Below are 19,222 nucleotides of genomic sequence, written 5' to 3'. Positions count from 1 at the left end.
AATGCAACACTTTCCCTTATAGTAATTAGTAACAGTAACTACATTTCTACAGTACTATTTGATGACCAGCATTTCCTCTGGTTGCTTTCCTGATTATATTTGGTCCAGTTTGCCAATTGAAGTACCATTCTACAAGATCACGGCTGATTTTCCTGCCCAAACCCCTTATCCTTTAATACTTATGAACAGAAGCACGTCTCTTTTCCATACAAAAGCAAAATTCTGCAGATGGTGAAATAAAAGCAGAAAATGCTGGGGATACTCAGCAGTGGAGAGTTCACATTCATCGTGAGTAACCTTGCATCCCTTCTGTAGAGACTTTACTCTGATCATCTCTAATTATAATTCTGTCGGTTAATACCCTGAAAGGACTTACGAGGTGAAAGGGTCATGGGCTGGCACGTTTCTCCATAGGTCCCCACCACTTTGCCACTTGGGAATTCTGCTCGGCAATAAAATAGTGTCAGCGACTCCCAAGCTCCTGTTTGAAGGATGAAAATGGAATGATCATTTATTACACTGCTATCAAAAATACCCAAGTAAGAGTCCACTCTGTCACAGTAACCAATAGCATATACAAGTCCAACCGGTCCATGCTGGTAGTTAGAATTCACTTGAGTCTTTCCAAGACCCACCTTGATGTTCCATCTTCTCCATATCCTTTCCCCACATTTCCATAAATGAATCAAAAGTATATACCGCAACCACTGCAATGCTACTGCATTCCGCATTATCACACCCCACGGTTAGCAATGCCCTTTGAATTCCCTGATGCAGGATTTCGACCCAAAATGTCAACAATTCCTTTCCTCCCACAGATGCTGCTCGACCCACTGAGTTCCTCAAGCGGAGTGTTTGTTGCTCCCTCTGAATTCCCTATTTGATTCCCTGATTACTGTCCTCTACTGGGTGCCTCAGATTTTGCTGTTCCCTGCTGGTGAAAGGCAGTACGTGGCACAGCTAGCAGAACGCCGGTGACCCGGGTTCGATGTTGACCTTGGATGCTGTCTGTATGGAGTTTGCATGTTTTCCCTGTGACCACATAGGTTTCCTCCCACATCTCAAAGATGTGTGAGTTAATAGGTTAATTGATCAGTACATTACCCCTAGAGTGCAAATTACTAAATGCACTGAACCATTGGCAGATGGAATACATCAAATGTTGACCAAAACATTGCAATATTCAGTGATAGTTTAAATTGAAACATGATCAAACCTTATTTGAAGACATACTAATTGCACACACTTGGACTTTTTGAACAATTATATTTTAGCAATATGACATGCAAAGAAAAATCACTGAACCTGCCAATTACATCCCATTACACAGAACTATCAGATCATTTTTATCCTAGTATGAACTTAAAGGGCTACTAAACAGTAAAATGGAAATCAAATATTGCAATGGAAAATGCCTAATAGAACAATGATATACTGTCAATCAGTTCTTCAAGCTTGGCATGAGACCACAGTATGACAGTGCTGCTCCTGAAGATGGTAAGGTTTTGAGCACTGGGACACTGTTTCCAGGAGTTACCAGATTTGATACCCCTGTCCTTTGTTGGGGTACAAGTATGAACAGCAATAAACATGACAGTCAGCCACTATTCCTGTTTATGACTGTTATCCAAGGGGTTGCCTTTGAGAGAATGTGTACAGTCTATCGGCATTGTGTGCTGGCTTGAATGCACACAGACAAATAATCTGCTAACAAGGTTGGACCTGTGACCAAGGTTTTGGCAGGCTCCCAACGGACTGTGAAAATGCACCTGGGGGTGGGGATCATGTTTTTGGAGAGAGGGAAGAACATTGAAAAAATATTCTTAGGAAGCCACATTTTAACAAAAAGGAAAATTCTCCAGTTAAAAAGTCTTAGTCTGCATCTCACCTGAACTCTGTGTCAAATGGGTTAGAATTTTTACCATTCACTCCAGTGTCATTTCTAACCACCTGAGAAAGAAAACACAAAATTCTATCAATAAAAAAAATCCAGTGTTAGAATTTAGCTTACAAGTTAGTTACTAGCATTTTAGCTTGTAACTTAAATTTGAATAATACCAAACACCATTTCATTCTATCACCAGATATAAAAAAACCAGATTCATCAAGACTAAATTCACATTACTCAATACCATCTCCACTGCTAACAATGTCATTGTCCACCAATTAAAATTACAAAGCTTTACATGTGCCCTTGGTGATAAGAGATAATTGAGATGAATTTAACTTTTGATTCATTTTTAGGGAAACCGTTTGAAAAGGTTAGTAATTTCAACTGATTTACTTAAACAAAAAGTTCCTTCAGTCTCTCACTTCCGACTTGCTTGACCTTTACATTATCACAGCACATCAGTAATCTGATATCATTTGTAGTCACTCGCCCTGCTTGCATTAATCCCTCACATTAAGCTCCAATGGGGCAGCACGATAGTGTAGCTGTTAGCATAACCCTATTATAGAGTCAGCAACCTGGGTTCAATTCTGGCCGCTGTCTGTAAGGAGTTTGTATGTTCTCCCTGTGTCCGCGTGGGTTTCCTCCAGGTGCTCCGGTTTCCTCCCACATTCCAAAGATGGACGTGTTAGGAGTTGTGGGCATGCTACGTTGGTTTCAGGAAAGGGGGCGGTGTACATGCACCTGTCTACATCAATGGTGCTGAGGTCAAGAGGGTTGAGAGCTTCAAATTCCTGGGAGTGAACATCACCAACAGCCTGTCCTGGTCAAATCACGTAGATGCCACGGCCAAGAAAGCTCACCAGCGCCTCTACTTCCTCAGGAGGCTAAAGAAATTTAGTTTGTCCCTTTGACACTCACCAACTTTTATCACTGCACCGTAGAAAGCATCCTATCTGGATGCATCATGGCTTGGTATGGCAACTGCTCTGCCCAGGACCACAAGCAACTACAGAGAGTTGTGGACACAGCATAGCGCATCACGGACACGGACCTCCCTTTCTTTGTCTTTACGTCTCGTTGTCTTGGTGAAGCAGCCAGCATAATCAAAGACCCCACCCACCCAGGACATTCTCTCTTCTCCCCTGTCCCATCAGGCAGAAGATACAGGAGCCTGAGGGCACGTACCACCAGACTTAAGGACAGCTTCTACCCCACTGTGATAGGACTATTGAACAGTTCCCTTATACGATGAGATGGACTATGGCCTCACGATCTACCTTGTTGTGACCTTGCACCTTATTGCACTGCAATTTCTCTGTAGCTGTGACACTTTACTCTGTACTGTTATTGTTTTTTACCTGCACTACATCAATGTGCTCTGTACTAACCCAATGTAACTGCACTGTGTAATGAATTGACCTGTACGATCAGTATGCAAGACAAGGTGACATTTGTGGGTTGACCCCAGCACATTCTCAGGAATGCAAAAAGATGCATTTCACCATGTCTTTCGATGTACATGTGACTAATAAATATCTTATCAATAGTGGAATTGCTAAATTAGTTATTCATCCATGGGATGTGGATGTCAATGGCACTGCTAGCATTTATTATCCATGCTGAACTGAATAACCTGTTATGTAATTTCAGTGGGCATTTCACAAGATCACTAGACAAAGGAGCAGAAGTAGGCCATTCGGCCCTTCGAGTCTGCTCCACCACTTCACCATGAGCTAAACCATTCTCCCATCGAGCCCCAATTCCCGGCCTTTTCCCCATATCCCTTGATACCCTGACTAACTAGATACCTATCAATCTCCTCCTTAAACACCCCCAATGATCGGGCCTCCACAGCTGTATGTGGCGACAAATTCCATAAATCCACAACCCTCTGGCTAAAGAAATTAATAATCACATTGGTTAATCAATTAATCAGTTAATAACCACATTGGCGTGTCTTGACTCTCAAGTAGGTAAGAATGGTTGATTTCTTTCTGAGGAACTTCAGCAAACCAGATGACTTACAGTGACATGCTAGCCAGTCACTTAACCTTTCATGTCCTTCATGATGCCAACAATAGTAACCAAGATCCAAGGATAGCTTCCCTGCTCTGAAGTAGAGGCATGGGATCGCGTATATCCATCTGAAGCTGTAAAATCTTAGAAGGCACCACTGAGAAACCTGCCCTCCATCAGTAACGAGCTTAAAAATTCTAAAAGTAATTAATTCAGGATAGAACTACTAAGAAAATATTCTTAATTGAAGGAAACCAACATAAGAACATAAAAGTAGGCAATTCAGCCCCTTAAGCCTTCTCTATCATTCAGCAAGATCATAACTGATGTTTTATCTCAAACACCAATTTTCTGCCTTATCATCAAATCCATTGATCCCTCCAACATACAAAAATCGATCTCTCTCAGTTTGGAATGAAAAGAACAACCTAACCTACCCAGATCTCTAGGGTAGAGAATTCCAGATTCCCTTTGAGCAAAGAAATGTTTCATTTCACCCCAAAATGGCCTTCCCCTCATTTTGAGACTGTGACCTTTGGTTCTGGACTCCACAGCCAGGGGAAACATCTCCCCCATCTACCCTGTTAAACCGACTAAGAATTTGAGGATTAACCTCCCTGGAGGGGGATTGAACCCACAACCTTCTCTCCCAGAAGCAAGAACGCTACCACTTCTCCGCAGCCAACACACATGCTCAATGACTTTACAGCCTCATAAGTTGAGTAAATTTCCTAGACCTGGGAGAATCTCTGCATCACATTTATTGGGAGTCTTTCAAAATCATCCCTTGCATATGGAACAATGAGGTAGAAATCAGTAACACAAATAACATCAGAAAGTAACTGTAAAAAATCTAGTCATTTTAAAACATAGGATTTCCAAAACAAGTGTTGATTCCACTGCATTCTCCTGTTCCCTGCTTAGATATTTCCAATTTTAAAATTTTCACTTTTTTCAGCAGCCCAGTTATTTAGTTAAAAGGCCTCACAGAAGACTCCACCTGTGTTTTCAAAATGTTGCTTTTCACATCTTCAGGAAGCCCTGGGCAAATGGCATCTGCTGTGTTCTTCAGGCACTTGTCCAAAGGCTTCACAATTTCATCCTGGCATGAATAGGAAAACATCTTCAGTCAAGAAGTCCTCCCACAAATGCACTCTGTCTGAACACCAATACTATTCATGTCATCAGTGCTTAAGACTCCTTCAAATCTTTAATTCTGACCCCACCCACCCAGGTCATTCTCTCTTCTCTCCTCTTCCATCAGGTAGAAGATACAGGAACCTGAAGGCACGTACCACCAGACTGAAGGACAGCTTCTACCCTACTGTGATAAGACTATTGAACGGTTCCCTTCTACAATGAGATGGACTATGACCTCACTATCTACCTTGTTGTGACCTTGCACCTTATTGCACTGCACTCTCTCTGTAGCTGTGACACTTTACTCTATACTGTTATTGTTTTTACCTGTACTACCTCAATGCACTCTGTACTATCTGTGTAATGAATTGACCTGTATGATCAGTATAGAAGACAAGTTTTTCAGTGTACCTCGGTACAAGTGACAATAATAAACCAATACTAATTCTCTACTTCAACAAATAGAGTGTCTTCCCTTATACTATGTTATGTTACCCAACATACATGTACAATGCAATGTCTGAATTCCAATTCTGGACAGTAACAATTTCTGAATCAAGAAAAGGTGTTGTACTATACTGGAACACATTCAAGGTTAGGCTACTGGACCAGCATAGTAGCGGCCTGCACCATTGATCCAAGCACAAGTTCAAATCAAATCACAGAAATCATACAGCACAGAAACAGACCCTTTGGCCCACTGAGTCCATGCTGACCATCAAGCACCTACACTAATCCTGCACTTGTTCCATTTTATTCTCTCACATTCCCATCAACTCCTCCCAGATCCTACTGTCACCTACATGCTATAAAGCAACTTACAGTGGCCAATTAACCTATCAACCTGCACATCTTCAGGAGATGGGAAGAATTGGAGCATTCGGAGGAAACCCATATGGTCATGGAGAATGTTCAAATTCCACACAGACAGCGCTGGAGGTCAGGATTGAACCTGGGTCACTGGAGCTGTGAGACAGTGCTCGACCTGCTGCATCATTTTGCCACCCCCACTCATGGCAGCTAGGGAAGTTAAATTGAGATAAATGAATAAATCTGGAAACCACAAAACTGCCATTTTGTCATTCACCAAGCATCCTTCAAAATCTGCCCCATATGTGACTTCAGACAGTAGATCTGTTGACCATCAACTGCTTCTTTAGTTCAGGCAACCATGGATGAGCAATAAATATTGGCCAACATCAAGGATATTTGATATAGGTAACCCATTCAAGTGCTCATTCTTACCTGGTTACTGGCATTCACATTAAAGCTTACATCAGGCCTGGTCCCAGCTACAGGACTGCTCTCTATCTGGAGTTGTTTCAGTCTTGCTACCACTTCTTCCAATGCTGAAACATGAACCAAAGCAGAGGCAGTGAGTAACCAGCAGAGATGTCAATGTGGCCCATCTTTGCATTTGGTATTTACAATTGAAACCATGACATGTCCAATCAATTGACAACAAGCACTGTCCCTGTCCATGAAAACCCTAGCAACAATTTGTTGTTAGCTGCTTATATCATTATTATTTTTCATAAGTAAGTGCCTACTTTCAGTGAAAAATTCATGTATGAGTTTGGTACAAATAATTCGACTAATAACTTAAAACTGAGTGGTTCTAGGATTTTCTGTTTTCAGCTTTTGCGGTTTTCTGATTTTCACTAAAGCTTGCTTTAATGGAGTGCTTCTTTCTCCATTGCTGGAGAAGAATTGACCTGATGTGATATTTGCATAACCAGTGTATGGCATTAAGGTTCTTGGTTATAATTAAATAGGTCACATGACAGTCTATTGGTATTGGTACATTATTGTCACATGTACTGAAATGCAGTGACAAGCTTCTGTTTGCATGCTATCCAGACAGATCATTCCATACTTAAATATATCGAGGTAGTCAGAATGAAGAGTATAGTGCTTCAGTTACAGAGAAAGTGCAGTGCAGGTAGACAAATAAAGTGCAAGGGCCACAACGAGGTAGATTAGATGATGAAGAGTTCACCATATTGAGAGAAAGACATGCACTCCAAAAGACACAAAAATGATTGGAGACCTGAAGTCAAGGCAACCAGAAAAACATGCTCAATAATATCAGGCTGTATTTAAATAGCTCCACTGATGTAGCCTGAAATGCTAATACAACAACATTTGTCACTGAGCCATGAAAGGCTGATCAAAGAGGTGCATTTTAGAGTATATTAAAAGGGAGATGGAAAGAAGTAATGTGGTGTGTTGATTTAATTAGAAAATTCCAGAGCTTGGAACGTTAGCAGCTTAAGACATGGCTGTACATGAAGAAGTAAGCTGGGGATGCACAAGAGGGCAAGAACTGGAGGAAGAGAAACAAAGGACTGCAGATGCTGGAACCTAGATGATGCTGGAGGAACTCAGCAGGCCAGGCAGCATCCGTGGAGAAAAGCAGGCGGTCAATGTTTCGGGTCAGGACGCTTCTTTTGGACTGAAAATAGGAAAAGGGGAAGCCCAATATATAGGAGGGAAAAACAGGGCAGTGATAGGTGGACAAAAGAGGGGAGGTGGGGTGGACACAAGGTGGTGATAGGTAGATGCAGGTAAGAGATCGTGATAGGCAGGTGCGGGGGAGGAGGGGAGAGCAGATCCACTGGGGGATGGGTCAAAGATAAGGAGAGAAAAGAAAAAAAAATAAAAGGGGGTAGAGAAAAGAGAGATAGGCTAGGAAAGGGAAGAAGAGAAGAAGCATGGTGGGGGGTGGGGGAGGTGGGTTGTGGGGATTACTTAAAGTGGGAGAATTCAGTGTTCATGCCATTAGGCTGCAAGATTCCAAGAGGGAAAATGAGGTGCTGTTCCTCCAGTTTGCGCTTGGAATTCTCCCGGCAGTGGAGGAGGCCGAGGACTGACATATCAGTGTTGGTGTGGGAGGGGGAGTTGAAGTGACTGGCAATGGGGAAGATGCAGATCGCGGTTACAGGCAGAGCGCAGGTGTTCTACGAAATGGTCACTTAGTCTGTGTTTGGTTTCACCAATGCAGAGGAGGCCACACTTGGAGCACTGAATGCAGTAGATGATATTAAGGGAGGTGCAGGTGAATCTGTCTCACCTGAAAGGACTGTTTGGGTCCCTGGATGGAGGTGGTGTAGGGGCAGGCGTTGCACCTCTGGTGGGGGCAGTGGAAAGTTCCCGGGATAGGAGCGGGATGGGTTGGGTTGGGGGGGTGGGGGGAGGAGTGAACTAGGGATTCACGGAGAGAGTGGTCCCTGCGAAAGGCAGAAAGGGGTGAGGAGGGGAAGATGTGCTTGGTGGTGGGGTCCCGTTGGAGATGGCGGAAGTGGCGGAGAATGATGTGTTGTGAACTGGAGGAACACAGATCTCAGAGAGCTGCAGGACCGTTAGCGAGAGCATGCCCTTGGAAATAACCGAACATGAAAATCAGTAACATTTTGGTATTCAGACTTTGCAAAAACTTTAGCTTTGTAGCATTATGGACAAACAACTTGAGTCTGTTGTTTAAATTACAACATCTGGATGTGATTTGGAGGCTACAGTGTAGGATACCACCAACAGAAAGGGAAACAAAATAAACTAATATGGATAGACATTTTTACTTCAACATTTTCCTGCAGGCTAGAAGTTCCCAAACTTCACTATGAACATCCCTTGAGATATAAGATACGATATCTTTATTAATCACATGTACATCGAAACACACAGTGAAATACATCTTTTTGCGTAGAGTGTTCTGGGTACAGCCCGCAAGTGTTGCCACACTTCCGGTGTCAACACAGCATGCCCACAACTTCCTAATCCGTACGTCTTTGGAATGTGGGAGGAAACTGGAGCACCCGGAGGAAACCCACGCAGACACGGGGAGAACGTACAAACTCCTTACAGATAATGGCAGGGAATTGAACCTGGGTCTCTGGCGCTGTAAAGCATTACGCTAACTGCTACACTACCGTGCCTGCCCAGGACATCTCTGGGAGGGAATGGTGAAAACATTGTGGAATGGTAGATTTTACCACAGGAAAGGATTGGGGTGTGGTTTGGAGAGATGATTGTGGGAGATGGTCAGACAGATGATCATCATGTTAACCATAAGCAGTACTGGATATGTCAGCCATTTAGCAAATGAAGCTAATGCATTGCTTTCACAGCTCAAACACACAGAACTGGGGCAATTTTAAGGAAAATGTCAGCAACAAAATAATAATAAAATATACATTGGCAAGAGTAGGTGGACAACTAGGAAATCTGAAAGGGCATTTACAATAAGGAAATGTTTGGGAAACTCATTCGAAAGAAGGCACAGTGTGGAGTTTCTGAGGAGATTAAGCCGGCTTTGCAGAAGGTCTTTATAAACCTTCTTGTATCCACAAACAGAGCACTACTGGTAACAAGACAGAGATGCCCTTTGATATTAAAATGCTTTCAGAATAAACCTTGCATCAACAATAGTACATGCATTCAGCAATATCAGAATTTGTAAGTAATTCACATTTTATTTAATGAGCAGTTTTGTTGTAAGATATTATGCAAGTACAATCCGAATATAAAAAAAACTCTTATTATCATGTAAGCAATGCAATGGTTCCACATAAAGCAGACTGCTTCTTACCAGTTGAATCCGGTTTTTCACGTGCACTCTCATTTGCCCCAGCAGAGGTCAAACTTTGAACGGACTCTTCTGAAATTCTTGGTGCTGTCATGGTAACAGGCACTCCTATGACCTCATCCACAGAAGTCTCCAACAGCTCTTTGGTGTCTAACAAATCTGCTATCTGCAGGCTGCAAATGACAAGAGAATCAGCAAGCCCATTTTAGGCAATACTTCAAGGCACTGAGGCAAACCTTCATTATACAGAATAAACAGAGGCATGCATGTAAGCAGGAGAAAGCATTCTGTAGACCAAAGCCATGGATTTATCAGCCAGCTTAATTCAAGTACAATTGTTTCATTTAACCCTTTGCATACTGAATGGAACCTTTAACTTCTGTGAGTATCACTATAATATACTTTGCAAAATGCCGGTTTAACTCCAAGCCCAATCACCTTCCAAAATTTACGTTTTAATAAAATTAACTGGCCAAGCCATTTGTTCTCCAATGATAGGTCATTGGATTGAAACTCTTTTCCATTTTTCTCAAATTTTCACCTTTTATTTCAAACTTCCAGCATTTTGTTTTGTCACTCATTCTGCAGTTTACAATTTGTGGCAAAGATGCCGTTACAGTACTCAAAGGGTTAGTACCAGTTAAAGGTGTACTGCCTTCAAAATAAAAATTGTCATAAACTTTTAACTCGGGGTTTAAGAATCAGGAGAGCCTTAGTGCACTGTCTTAATGCACAAACAGTTCTGCAATATACATTCTTACATAAATTTGATTGTGATAAGCAGTTAGCAAACTATTGCTGCCTAACAATTCTTCATGAAGGCTGTGCCCCTTTGAATGTTGAATCAAAATAAATTTACTGATTTGGTTGCATTCAATAAGTCCTCCTGATATTATTGGTGATGGGAAGAGCAATAATTCAGCAAATCAACATGACCAACCATTTGGGGTTTCAAGGAAAACATACACAGGAGTGCAGAATGCAACTTCCAAATCCTTGGCAAAAGCTCCCAGAATCCCTCATAAGAATGATCGCACCCAATACACAGTTGATCAATTCATCATTAGCTAATATCACTTGATTGAAGCGCAAGCCCAAGGCAGCCACAGTTAAATGTTCCATCAGCAGTTAGCCTCACAAGAGAGGCTGCTGTCCTGCATTTTATTAGTGGCAACACTGGCACATAACGCAGCAAACATTCCACTGTAAAGCATTCTCAATCACCGTCATGCCATGAACTGACAGTTGGATGGATCTAATGACCTTACCGCTTGCTTATATTTCTGCAGAGTTAGCGAACATCCTTAGCTGCTTCAGTGAAAACAGATGACCAGACTTTCAGCACCTTTTATAACATTTCCGAAAATGAGATGTTAAATTTTCTGAAGTTTTTCTGTATGGAATCCAAGTAATGCAAACACTTTGGCAAGGTATTAATCATTGCCATATGGTGCCAGTATTAGGGCACAGCATCATCCCACACGAGGCCAAGGAACACATAAGAAGAGAACAGAATCAATGAAGATCCTATCTTTGAGGTACAACTGCGGAACGAGGGACACAAGCTGGAAAGATGCCAGGTTCAATACCCGTTTCCTGTGCCCCCATTGTCCAGTTGCAGGTGATTGGATTCATATAAAAGGAACCAGTCAACAATAACTGTTCATGTAGTTTGCTCATTCAATGTAAACAATGGGATAAAAACCAATACCAACCATATTTTTCACAGGATTTTCAGCATATCAGATTGCAATTGATTCTAATTTTTTTAATTATTTGATTGTCAGTCTTTTTAAGACCCCTCCCCTTCTGGTTACACATTTCCATCCTCATCTAGAATGCCTGGAAATGCACCCGGATTTCCACTTGGCCTGATCTTTACCTCCAGCATTTAATCCTTTTGGTTTTATGGAGATTTTATGGTCCCAGCTCATTGACTTTACCACACTTTAGTTTTATTGAAAACTGCATTTCTGTTGCTCAGGTTTATTAATGCTAACTAGAAATGGTTTAGATTCAGTCAGCTTCAGCACGGTTTTCACACACCATCTGGTGGTCTTACGTTAATGAGACACATTGCGAAAACCCATTCACACTTGGGACAAAGCAGTTGTAAATTAGATCAAAATGATGTTTGAGCATCAACATAAAGCACTGCTCACACCTAAGGTGCTTCCAGGTCTAGCAAAAGAGTCTAAAATGTGACCTTGACAATCCAGCCCTAAATCCCAGGCAAGTGAGTCCTATCAGTTCCCATCCACTAGCTTGCTATGTCCTAGCTTTGTGCCCTTGGAGGACTGAACGATAGAAACTGCAAATACCAAAATTTGTATAAATTTAATCTTTACACCTACCCTTCAGCCAATTCCCAAGGCCTCAAGCACATAACATCACCACAAATTTCAGATATGGGGGAAATTTAGCCTAATGTACCTCTGCAAGCAAATTTCAGAGGTTAAGGATCAAGAGATAACAGTCATTCGTTGCCCCTTAGTGCATATATGGGACTAGGTCAGAGGAAGTGGTCGAGGTAAATACAATAATACTTAAAAGACACTTGGACGGGTACATGGATAGGAAAGATTTAGAGGGAAATGGGCCAAATACAGGCAAATGGGACTAGCTTAGATGGGCATCTTGGTTGGCACGAACTAGTTGGGCAGAAGGGCCTGTTTCCAGGCTGTATTACGCTATGACTCTTTGGCTTGGGTGGCTTAGATAACTATTAGTGCTCTTGCACATACATATCTCTCATCTGTAAGTACAAGAGATATCTTTATAAGTCACACTTACATCCAAACACACAATGAAATGCATCTTTTGCGTAGAATGTTCTGGGAGCAGCCCGCAAGTGTCACCACACTTCCGGTGTCAACATTGCATGCCCACAACTTCCTAACCTGTACATCTTTGGAATGTGGGAGGAAAGTGGAGCACCTGGAAAGAAACCCATGCAGACATGAGGAGAATTTTCAAACTCCTTACAGACAGCGGCTGGAATTGGACCCAGGTCGCTGGCGCTGCAATAGTGTTACGCTAACCGCTACACTACCGTGCCTGCCCATACACTACCGTACCTCACCAATAGCATCTAAGGCACCCAAGCCAAAGGGGCAATGAATGTTCGTCACTCTTGTCTGTTATCTCTTGATCCTTAACCTCTGAAATTTCCTTACACAGGCACATTAGGCTAAACGTCCCTCCAACATCTGAAATTTCTGTGTGATGTTTTGTGCTTGGGGTGTGGGGAATTTGATGAAGGGTAGATGTAAAATTAAATATGCACAAATCTTGGTATTTGAAATTTCCATCATTCAGTCATCCAAAAAGAACATGGAAAATGTAGTGGATGGGAACTGATTAGTCTGTTTAAGGACTCCCCCGATATTCAAAGCATGTGTAGCTGGTCTGTCCACATCATCTTTTTGGGTTCTTCAGTAGTCAAACCACGGTGCAGTGAAGGGTACCAACAAATTCCTCAGACTATACCTTCCTTAAATAACCTTGCTATGAAGACAGAAGGCAGTGGCACGTCTTTCCCAATTCCATGGTATTACTGGATTAGCTGTGTGCCAGTACCCATCATCTCCAAGTCACCTCCTTTGCTTGGTATCCAGCCAAGAACCTGTGCCAGAATCATAACTGGGCCAAAATGGTCTTCACCAAACCTGTAAATAAGCTCTGATTGGCCACTTGCAAGAAGTAAACTGCTAAGGCCTGAAACACAATTACAGGCAAGGCTTCTGGTGCCCTCCTTTCCAATTCCAGTTAAGAAAACATTCTAAAACTCATTCCTAGCCCATTATGTTTGGATTCCTCATGACTGATTTCTAATGAGCTTTCTATAACGAATCTTTTTCACAGTTGATGCCATCTCATTCAGTCCCACCCTTATGTGCCTCATGCTAATCCCACTGCAAACGTTCCAGGGTTAAAGCAAGTTTTTGTTGCAGGTATGCAAATTAAACAAAGATGATTGCTCAATGCAATAACTCAATGCACCATACAAAATATTAACTGATTTGTTGGACGATTTGTTTGGAAATAACCATTTAAGTAGGAAAAAAATAAATCATGTCCTTTAAAGGGTGGTTTGAAATTATAAGTGACACACAGACAAATTTTATTTGTACTGTTCTATATGCATAAAGATCAACATCCATGTTCTAGGAGTACTGAAGCCAAAAGCATGTCAGTACTTGGGCTTGTACTCAAGTGTAAGGTGCAAATCCACAGATTGATGAGAGAAGTCAAGGAAGACCTCCCTAGTATCCCTTCTTATGTGAAATGTCTAGATCATCATGGAGTCAACAATCTAGAGAATTACTGAACAAAATTACGATAAGTAAAGAAATAAAACTAGGGGAAGTAACAGGTCTAACGGCCAACAAATCCCTAGGGACTGATAATCTACATCCTAAAGTACGAAAGGAAGTGGCCCCACAAATAACAGGCAGATTGGTGATCAGCTTCTAAAATTCTTTTGACACTGGAACCATTACTACAGACGTGAGGGTGGCAAATGCAATCCCACTATTTAGAATGGGAGGAAAAGAAACAAAAACAGGGAATTACAGACCAGTGCCCATAGTGGGGAAAATGGCAGAATCTATTATAAAAGGTGCAATGAAAAAACATTTGGAAAGTATTAACAGGTTTGGACAAAGTGGTCAAAGTGCAGAATGGGTTTCTAAAAGGACAATCACTGAAATGTTATATTTGAGGATATGGCTAGTAGAATAGATCATGTATAACCAGGAGAAGTGGTGTATTTGAACTTCCAGGTTTTTGAGAAGGTCCCCTACAAGAGGTTAATGTGTAAAATTAAAGCTCAAGGGATTGGGAGAAAGATACAGGCGTGGATGAAGAAATGATGAAGAGACTGAAAACAGAGCAGGAACACAAGAATTCTGTTCCCTGGTGATGGGCACTGATAGGTGGGTGTTGCAGGGACCAGTCTTTTGGCATCAGCTATTAATATCAATTATTTAGTTCTTGCATCCAAATCAATGTGACGTCTCCAAGTGTGAGCTGCGAGGAGACAAACAGAGTCGATGCTTCGAGTCAAGGATCCTCCATCAGAACTTTATTTTTTTAAGTGGGCATATTTTAAGAGAGGGAAGGACGGTGGAGAGAACAAAGAAGATATCTGTGACGGCGGAACAACTAATTTAAGCACTGGTAGTTGGTGACTAAAAAGAAACAGGAAAAGTTGAAACTAAAAAGATACAGCGTATCTGCAGAAAGAGGGGGGAGAAAAAGTGGTCACCTGAAATAGTTAAATTCAATATGAAGCCCTTGAACCTTGTATGTACAGCATACTCTCAGCAATTCCTCATCCATGGGGAGTGGGGGTGCTAGTTGGATGAATATGGTGGCAGCATGAGAATTGCTCAAAAAATTACTGCACATCCCACATTGGGACTTTATATTGAATGTAACAGTTTCTGTTAACTACCTTTTTATTTTCCTCTCTCTCTCCCCAAACGTGGCTGCACTTTTATGCATGGTTTCCTTTCTTTTCTTCCGTCCGCAACTGCCAGTTTTTAAAGTAGTTGTTACCCTGATAAACAGTCTCCACCTTATCACAGACATTCCCTCTGTTCTCTTGCCCCTCAGCAACGTAAAACCCACTCGTCTTCTGACTTTTGCAGTTCTGATGAAGGATCCTTAACCCAAAACATCCGTTCTGTTCTCCTCCCATTAATGCTGCTTGACCCACTGAGTGCTTCTAGCTTTTTCTGTTTTTGTTTTGCGTTTCCAGCATTTACTTTTTTAATACTCCAACGGCTTTTGACATCAACTGGCCATCTCCTACAAAATCCCGCAGGAGATCTTGAATATGAAAGTAGAGACTTTGCTCTAGGTAGATAGAGCTTTGATGGACTACATGAGTGAGTATTGTGTTTAAATCTAGTCTCCCTAACTCCCGGTCCTCCCCAGGTCATGAACACTTAACTTATGGACGGCCTGTATGTACAAACAATTGTTGGGGAGACTGGCAAGATAAATGGGGATGGATTTGCCAGCTGATGCAGGGCTGCAGGTATATTCTACCGGGCGGGAACAGGGCATTTCCACGTGCCTTCTCGCCCCACCAATGCATCCCTCCCACCCTCCACCGAGCAACAACTGGGTGGGAGGGATGAGTTTGTGTGGAGAGAAGGCACGTGGAAATGCCCTGTTCCCGCCCGGCAGAAGGGGCTGGGTGGAGCGGAGCAGAGCTGGAAGGGCTGAGCAAATCCACTCACTCACCGAGTCACCGAGGCCAGCAAGCGGATGCTCTTCTAGCACCTGCTCACTCTCCCACACACTGTTTTGGTTAATTTCTGACTAATGAACAGTTTGGGTTACAAACTGTTCTCAAGAACAGAACCCCATTGTAACCTGGGGACTGCCTGTAAGATATAGAGAGATAGAGAGAGTGCAGTGAAGGTTCACTAGTTAACTCCTGTTATTTAATTCCAGTTTAAATTTGGATTTGTTGTCAGTGATACAACTCATCATCTTGCAGGTAATTAGAAATTGTAGAATTCTCTACTCAAGAGGCCTCTGGAGGCTCAGTCACTGAGTGTGGTCAAGATACGGCAGAGAGTGTTGCTGCCTCACAGCTCCACTGACTGGGTTCAATCCTGATCTCTGGTACCGTCTGTGTGGAACTTGCGCATTCTCCCTTGTGACCGCGTGGGTTTCCTCTGCGTGACCCAGCTTCCGCCCACATGCCAAATAGATGCTGTTTGGTCATTTCATTGACTACTGAAAAGGTGCTTATAGTGCAAGTGGGTGGTTGCTGAATCAGGGTGGAGTAGAGTTCATGGGCGAGAGAGCGCGAGAGCGAGGAGAGAGAGAGAGAGAGAGAGAGAATAGGTTATAGGGAAATATGGAGGAAGGAGGTTACTCTCAGAGCCAGTACGAACTCAGTGGGCCCCTTCTCTGTCATAAGGAAAATATGGAAAAGACAAACAAATATCAATAGATTTTTATTAAGGGAATCCAGGGACATGGAATTAATACAGGAATGTTGTGTTGATCTCATCTTATGTTGAGCATCAGCCTTAATCCTATTGAAAGGTAGAGAAGGCACAAGGGGCGAAGTAGCCTAATCTTATGCCCTTACGTAAAATGGGACTGCATTGATGCAAGGGTGATTAATGCTTGGACTGTGACTGTGATCAAATACCCTGCATTAGTGCAAGCCAGCCTTCAAATCCCAAGCAGTACAACCCAATTTTCAGTTAAGGTTTCTCAATAACTGGTTTGTGCTTTTATTTTAGGTCCTCCTGTTCATTGGAAAGGCAGTTATTAATGCTGTTATCATGGAAGGGTAAAGCTTAAATCTAACTCTAACAGGTCATGGCATTCAATGGTCTTGAGACACAAGTATAATTGGCAAAAGACTGCTTCAAGAAAAACTAAAGCTTGCACTTCCACTCCAAAAGGTACAGTTATTCAGATGAAGAAATACAATGCAGGAATAGAATATGGTCATAAAAGGCACTTTATGAATATCGAACAATTTCATCAATACTGACGCAATGATAGAGACAGAAATAAGCAACGCAAAACTATATTGATCTGATTTACAATTCCAAACATCTTGAAAAAGACAACACCAATAAGAGTAAAACAGGATCAATAATGAACTTTGAACTATAAATATCAGTTACAGTTAATACAATCTAGAATAATACAACACCCCAAACTGTGCATGATCTATCTCCAGTGTTTTAAAAAAAAGACTATTTCTTAACTCTTTGAGTCCCTGAATTCCAATTTACAAAAACAGAAGCACAGGGAAATCAGAATACATCTGTGGTCAAAACAAGTGTTGGAGGTTAAAACAAATTGTACATTAGATTAGATGGATTGTTTGAAATGCTGCACTGGAGTCCAAACTAACAAGAGGCTGGAGAGCAGCTGGCATCTCATCTGAAGTATGCAGTCCTTCCGATTCTACCACCACCGCACAGCCAAATCATCCACTTCATCCAGCATCCCCGTGTGTCAATAAACAGAGCCTCGGCAGGAAAAGGGGGGAAATAGTAGCCGCAGCATTTGAACTCAGATTTTATGGTTCAAGGAAAGAATGGGGTGATTCCAATTCCTTACCAGAGTAGATTTTTCCCTTTAACTTTCTCAATTCATTAACTTTCTAATTCAAGCATCAATTTTTTAAAAAAATTAATACTCCAAACATTTTACCGATGCAGGGTGGAAGGGATGGCAAAGCAAAAAAAAGCACCCAATGTTATGCTTAACAGTGGAATATCAAGTTAGGAATTTTTAAATAATTTAAAAGGTACATTAATCCAGAACTGGCCTGGAGCCACCGCCCGTTTTCTTCCCTCTGCACATCTCTCCTGGTCAACAACCAGAGGCACCACCTATCCAATTCTGTTTCCGCCCATTAGTAATCCTGACACAGGTGTGAATGTTTAAGATAAAGAAACCCTTTTCTTCTTTTCAGAACACAAGAGAGACCATTGTTGGGAGTTTAACCTCGGCTACAAGGGATGTAGAAAGGGAGGGGCTCAAAGCTATTTGGTTGTTGGAAATGATTCACTGCAGAGGGGTTTGCAAACTTGTCCTGAGTTTGGAATGGGGCAGGGAAAAGAGTCGTAGGTTGGCAGTGTGGGCTTGCCATTATAAATGAGCAAAAGGCACTTTACACAGGTTAAAAAAAGAGTTGATCACCTTTTTTTCAGGTAAATTGACAGGAAAAATGTACCTGGAGTACATCACTAGTGAACATCCCCCATTGCCCTCTGCCATTACCCAGTCCCCCTGCCATATTCAAGGGACCAGACATCTTACTGAACAGGCAGTAGCTCCTCTCCCCCCCCCCCCCCCCCCCAGTTTGCAGTCACCACTTATTTATCACTGAGCAGAGACAACCCAAAGCGTCCTTTCCTTCAGCTGAGATTAAAACAAAGGCATTGTTTTTACTGTGCTCCAGCATTCTTCAGATTGTGCTCATAGACAAACTCAGTGTAGGTCCGATCGGTGGTAGCGGGCGCAGCTTGCGAACTCCATGCACGTCCACTGAATTGGGAGTCATCAGCACAAGGTAGCCTGGACCATGGGGTAGAGTCAGTGGTTAGCAATGGGCAGACTTGGATGGGAGTGAAACACAAGGCTGACAGAAGCCCAGAGGAAAGTGGTAGGAAGAGCGAAATGAGAAAGATTTAAAGCATTGAAATCTCTTATACTAGTTCCATACTCTGACTGGAGTACTGCTCTTCTGTTTCAACTTTCTCACTGAGTAATAAATTGGCACTCTCTGAATAGTAACTATTTCAAAATAATAAGCATGTTATCAAAGATTGTAGCCATGGGGCAGGCATGGTAGTGTAGCAGTTAGACTAATGCTATTACAGCGCCAGCGACCCAGGTTCAATTCCAGTCGCTGTCTGTAAGGAGTTTGTACGTTCTCCCCGTGACTGCGTGGGTTTCCTCCCACATTCCAAAGACGTACGGGTTAGGAAGTTGTGGGCATGCTATGCTGGCGCCGAAATTGTGGCAACACTTGTGGGCTGCCTCCAGAACACACTACGCAAAGATGTATTTCACTGTGTGTTTCGATGTAC

At 42.3% G+C, this 19,222-nt stretch overlaps 1 protein-coding gene across 2 annotated transcripts in view; it reads right to left on the bottom strand.

Annotated features, from left to right (window-relative positions):
* Positions 1 to 19,222, bottom strand: part of epb41l5 (erythrocyte membrane protein band 4.1 like 5) — a 158,428-nt gene that overhangs the window by 29,204 nt on the left and 110,002 nt on the right. Inside the window, exons 16-20 of one of the 2 annotated variants that reach the window (XM_052010850.1) lie at positions 9,639 to 9,808; positions 6,296 to 6,399; positions 4,911 to 5,012; positions 1,889 to 1,950; positions 377 to 481 (exon numbers count right to left, since the gene is read on the bottom strand). In XM_052010850.1, the coding sequence (XP_051866810.1) occupies positions 377 to 481; positions 1,889 to 1,950; positions 4,911 to 5,012; positions 6,296 to 6,399; positions 9,639 to 9,808 (543 nt within the window). The remainder of the gene's footprint in view (positions 1 to 376; positions 482 to 1,888; positions 1,951 to 4,910; positions 5,013 to 6,295; positions 6,400 to 9,638; positions 9,809 to 19,222) is intronic. The other variant, XM_052010859.1, reaches the window with a different exon arrangement.

The sequence above is a fragment of the Pristis pectinata genome, chromosome 1 (genome assembly GCF_009764475.1).
Source record: "Pristis pectinata isolate sPriPec2 chromosome 1, sPriPec2.1.pri, whole genome shotgun sequence".
Taxonomy (NCBI): Eukaryota; Metazoa; Chordata; class Chondrichthyes; order Rhinopristiformes; family Pristidae; genus Pristis; species Pristis pectinata.
This window is presented reverse-complemented; position numbering and strand designations above follow the sequence as displayed.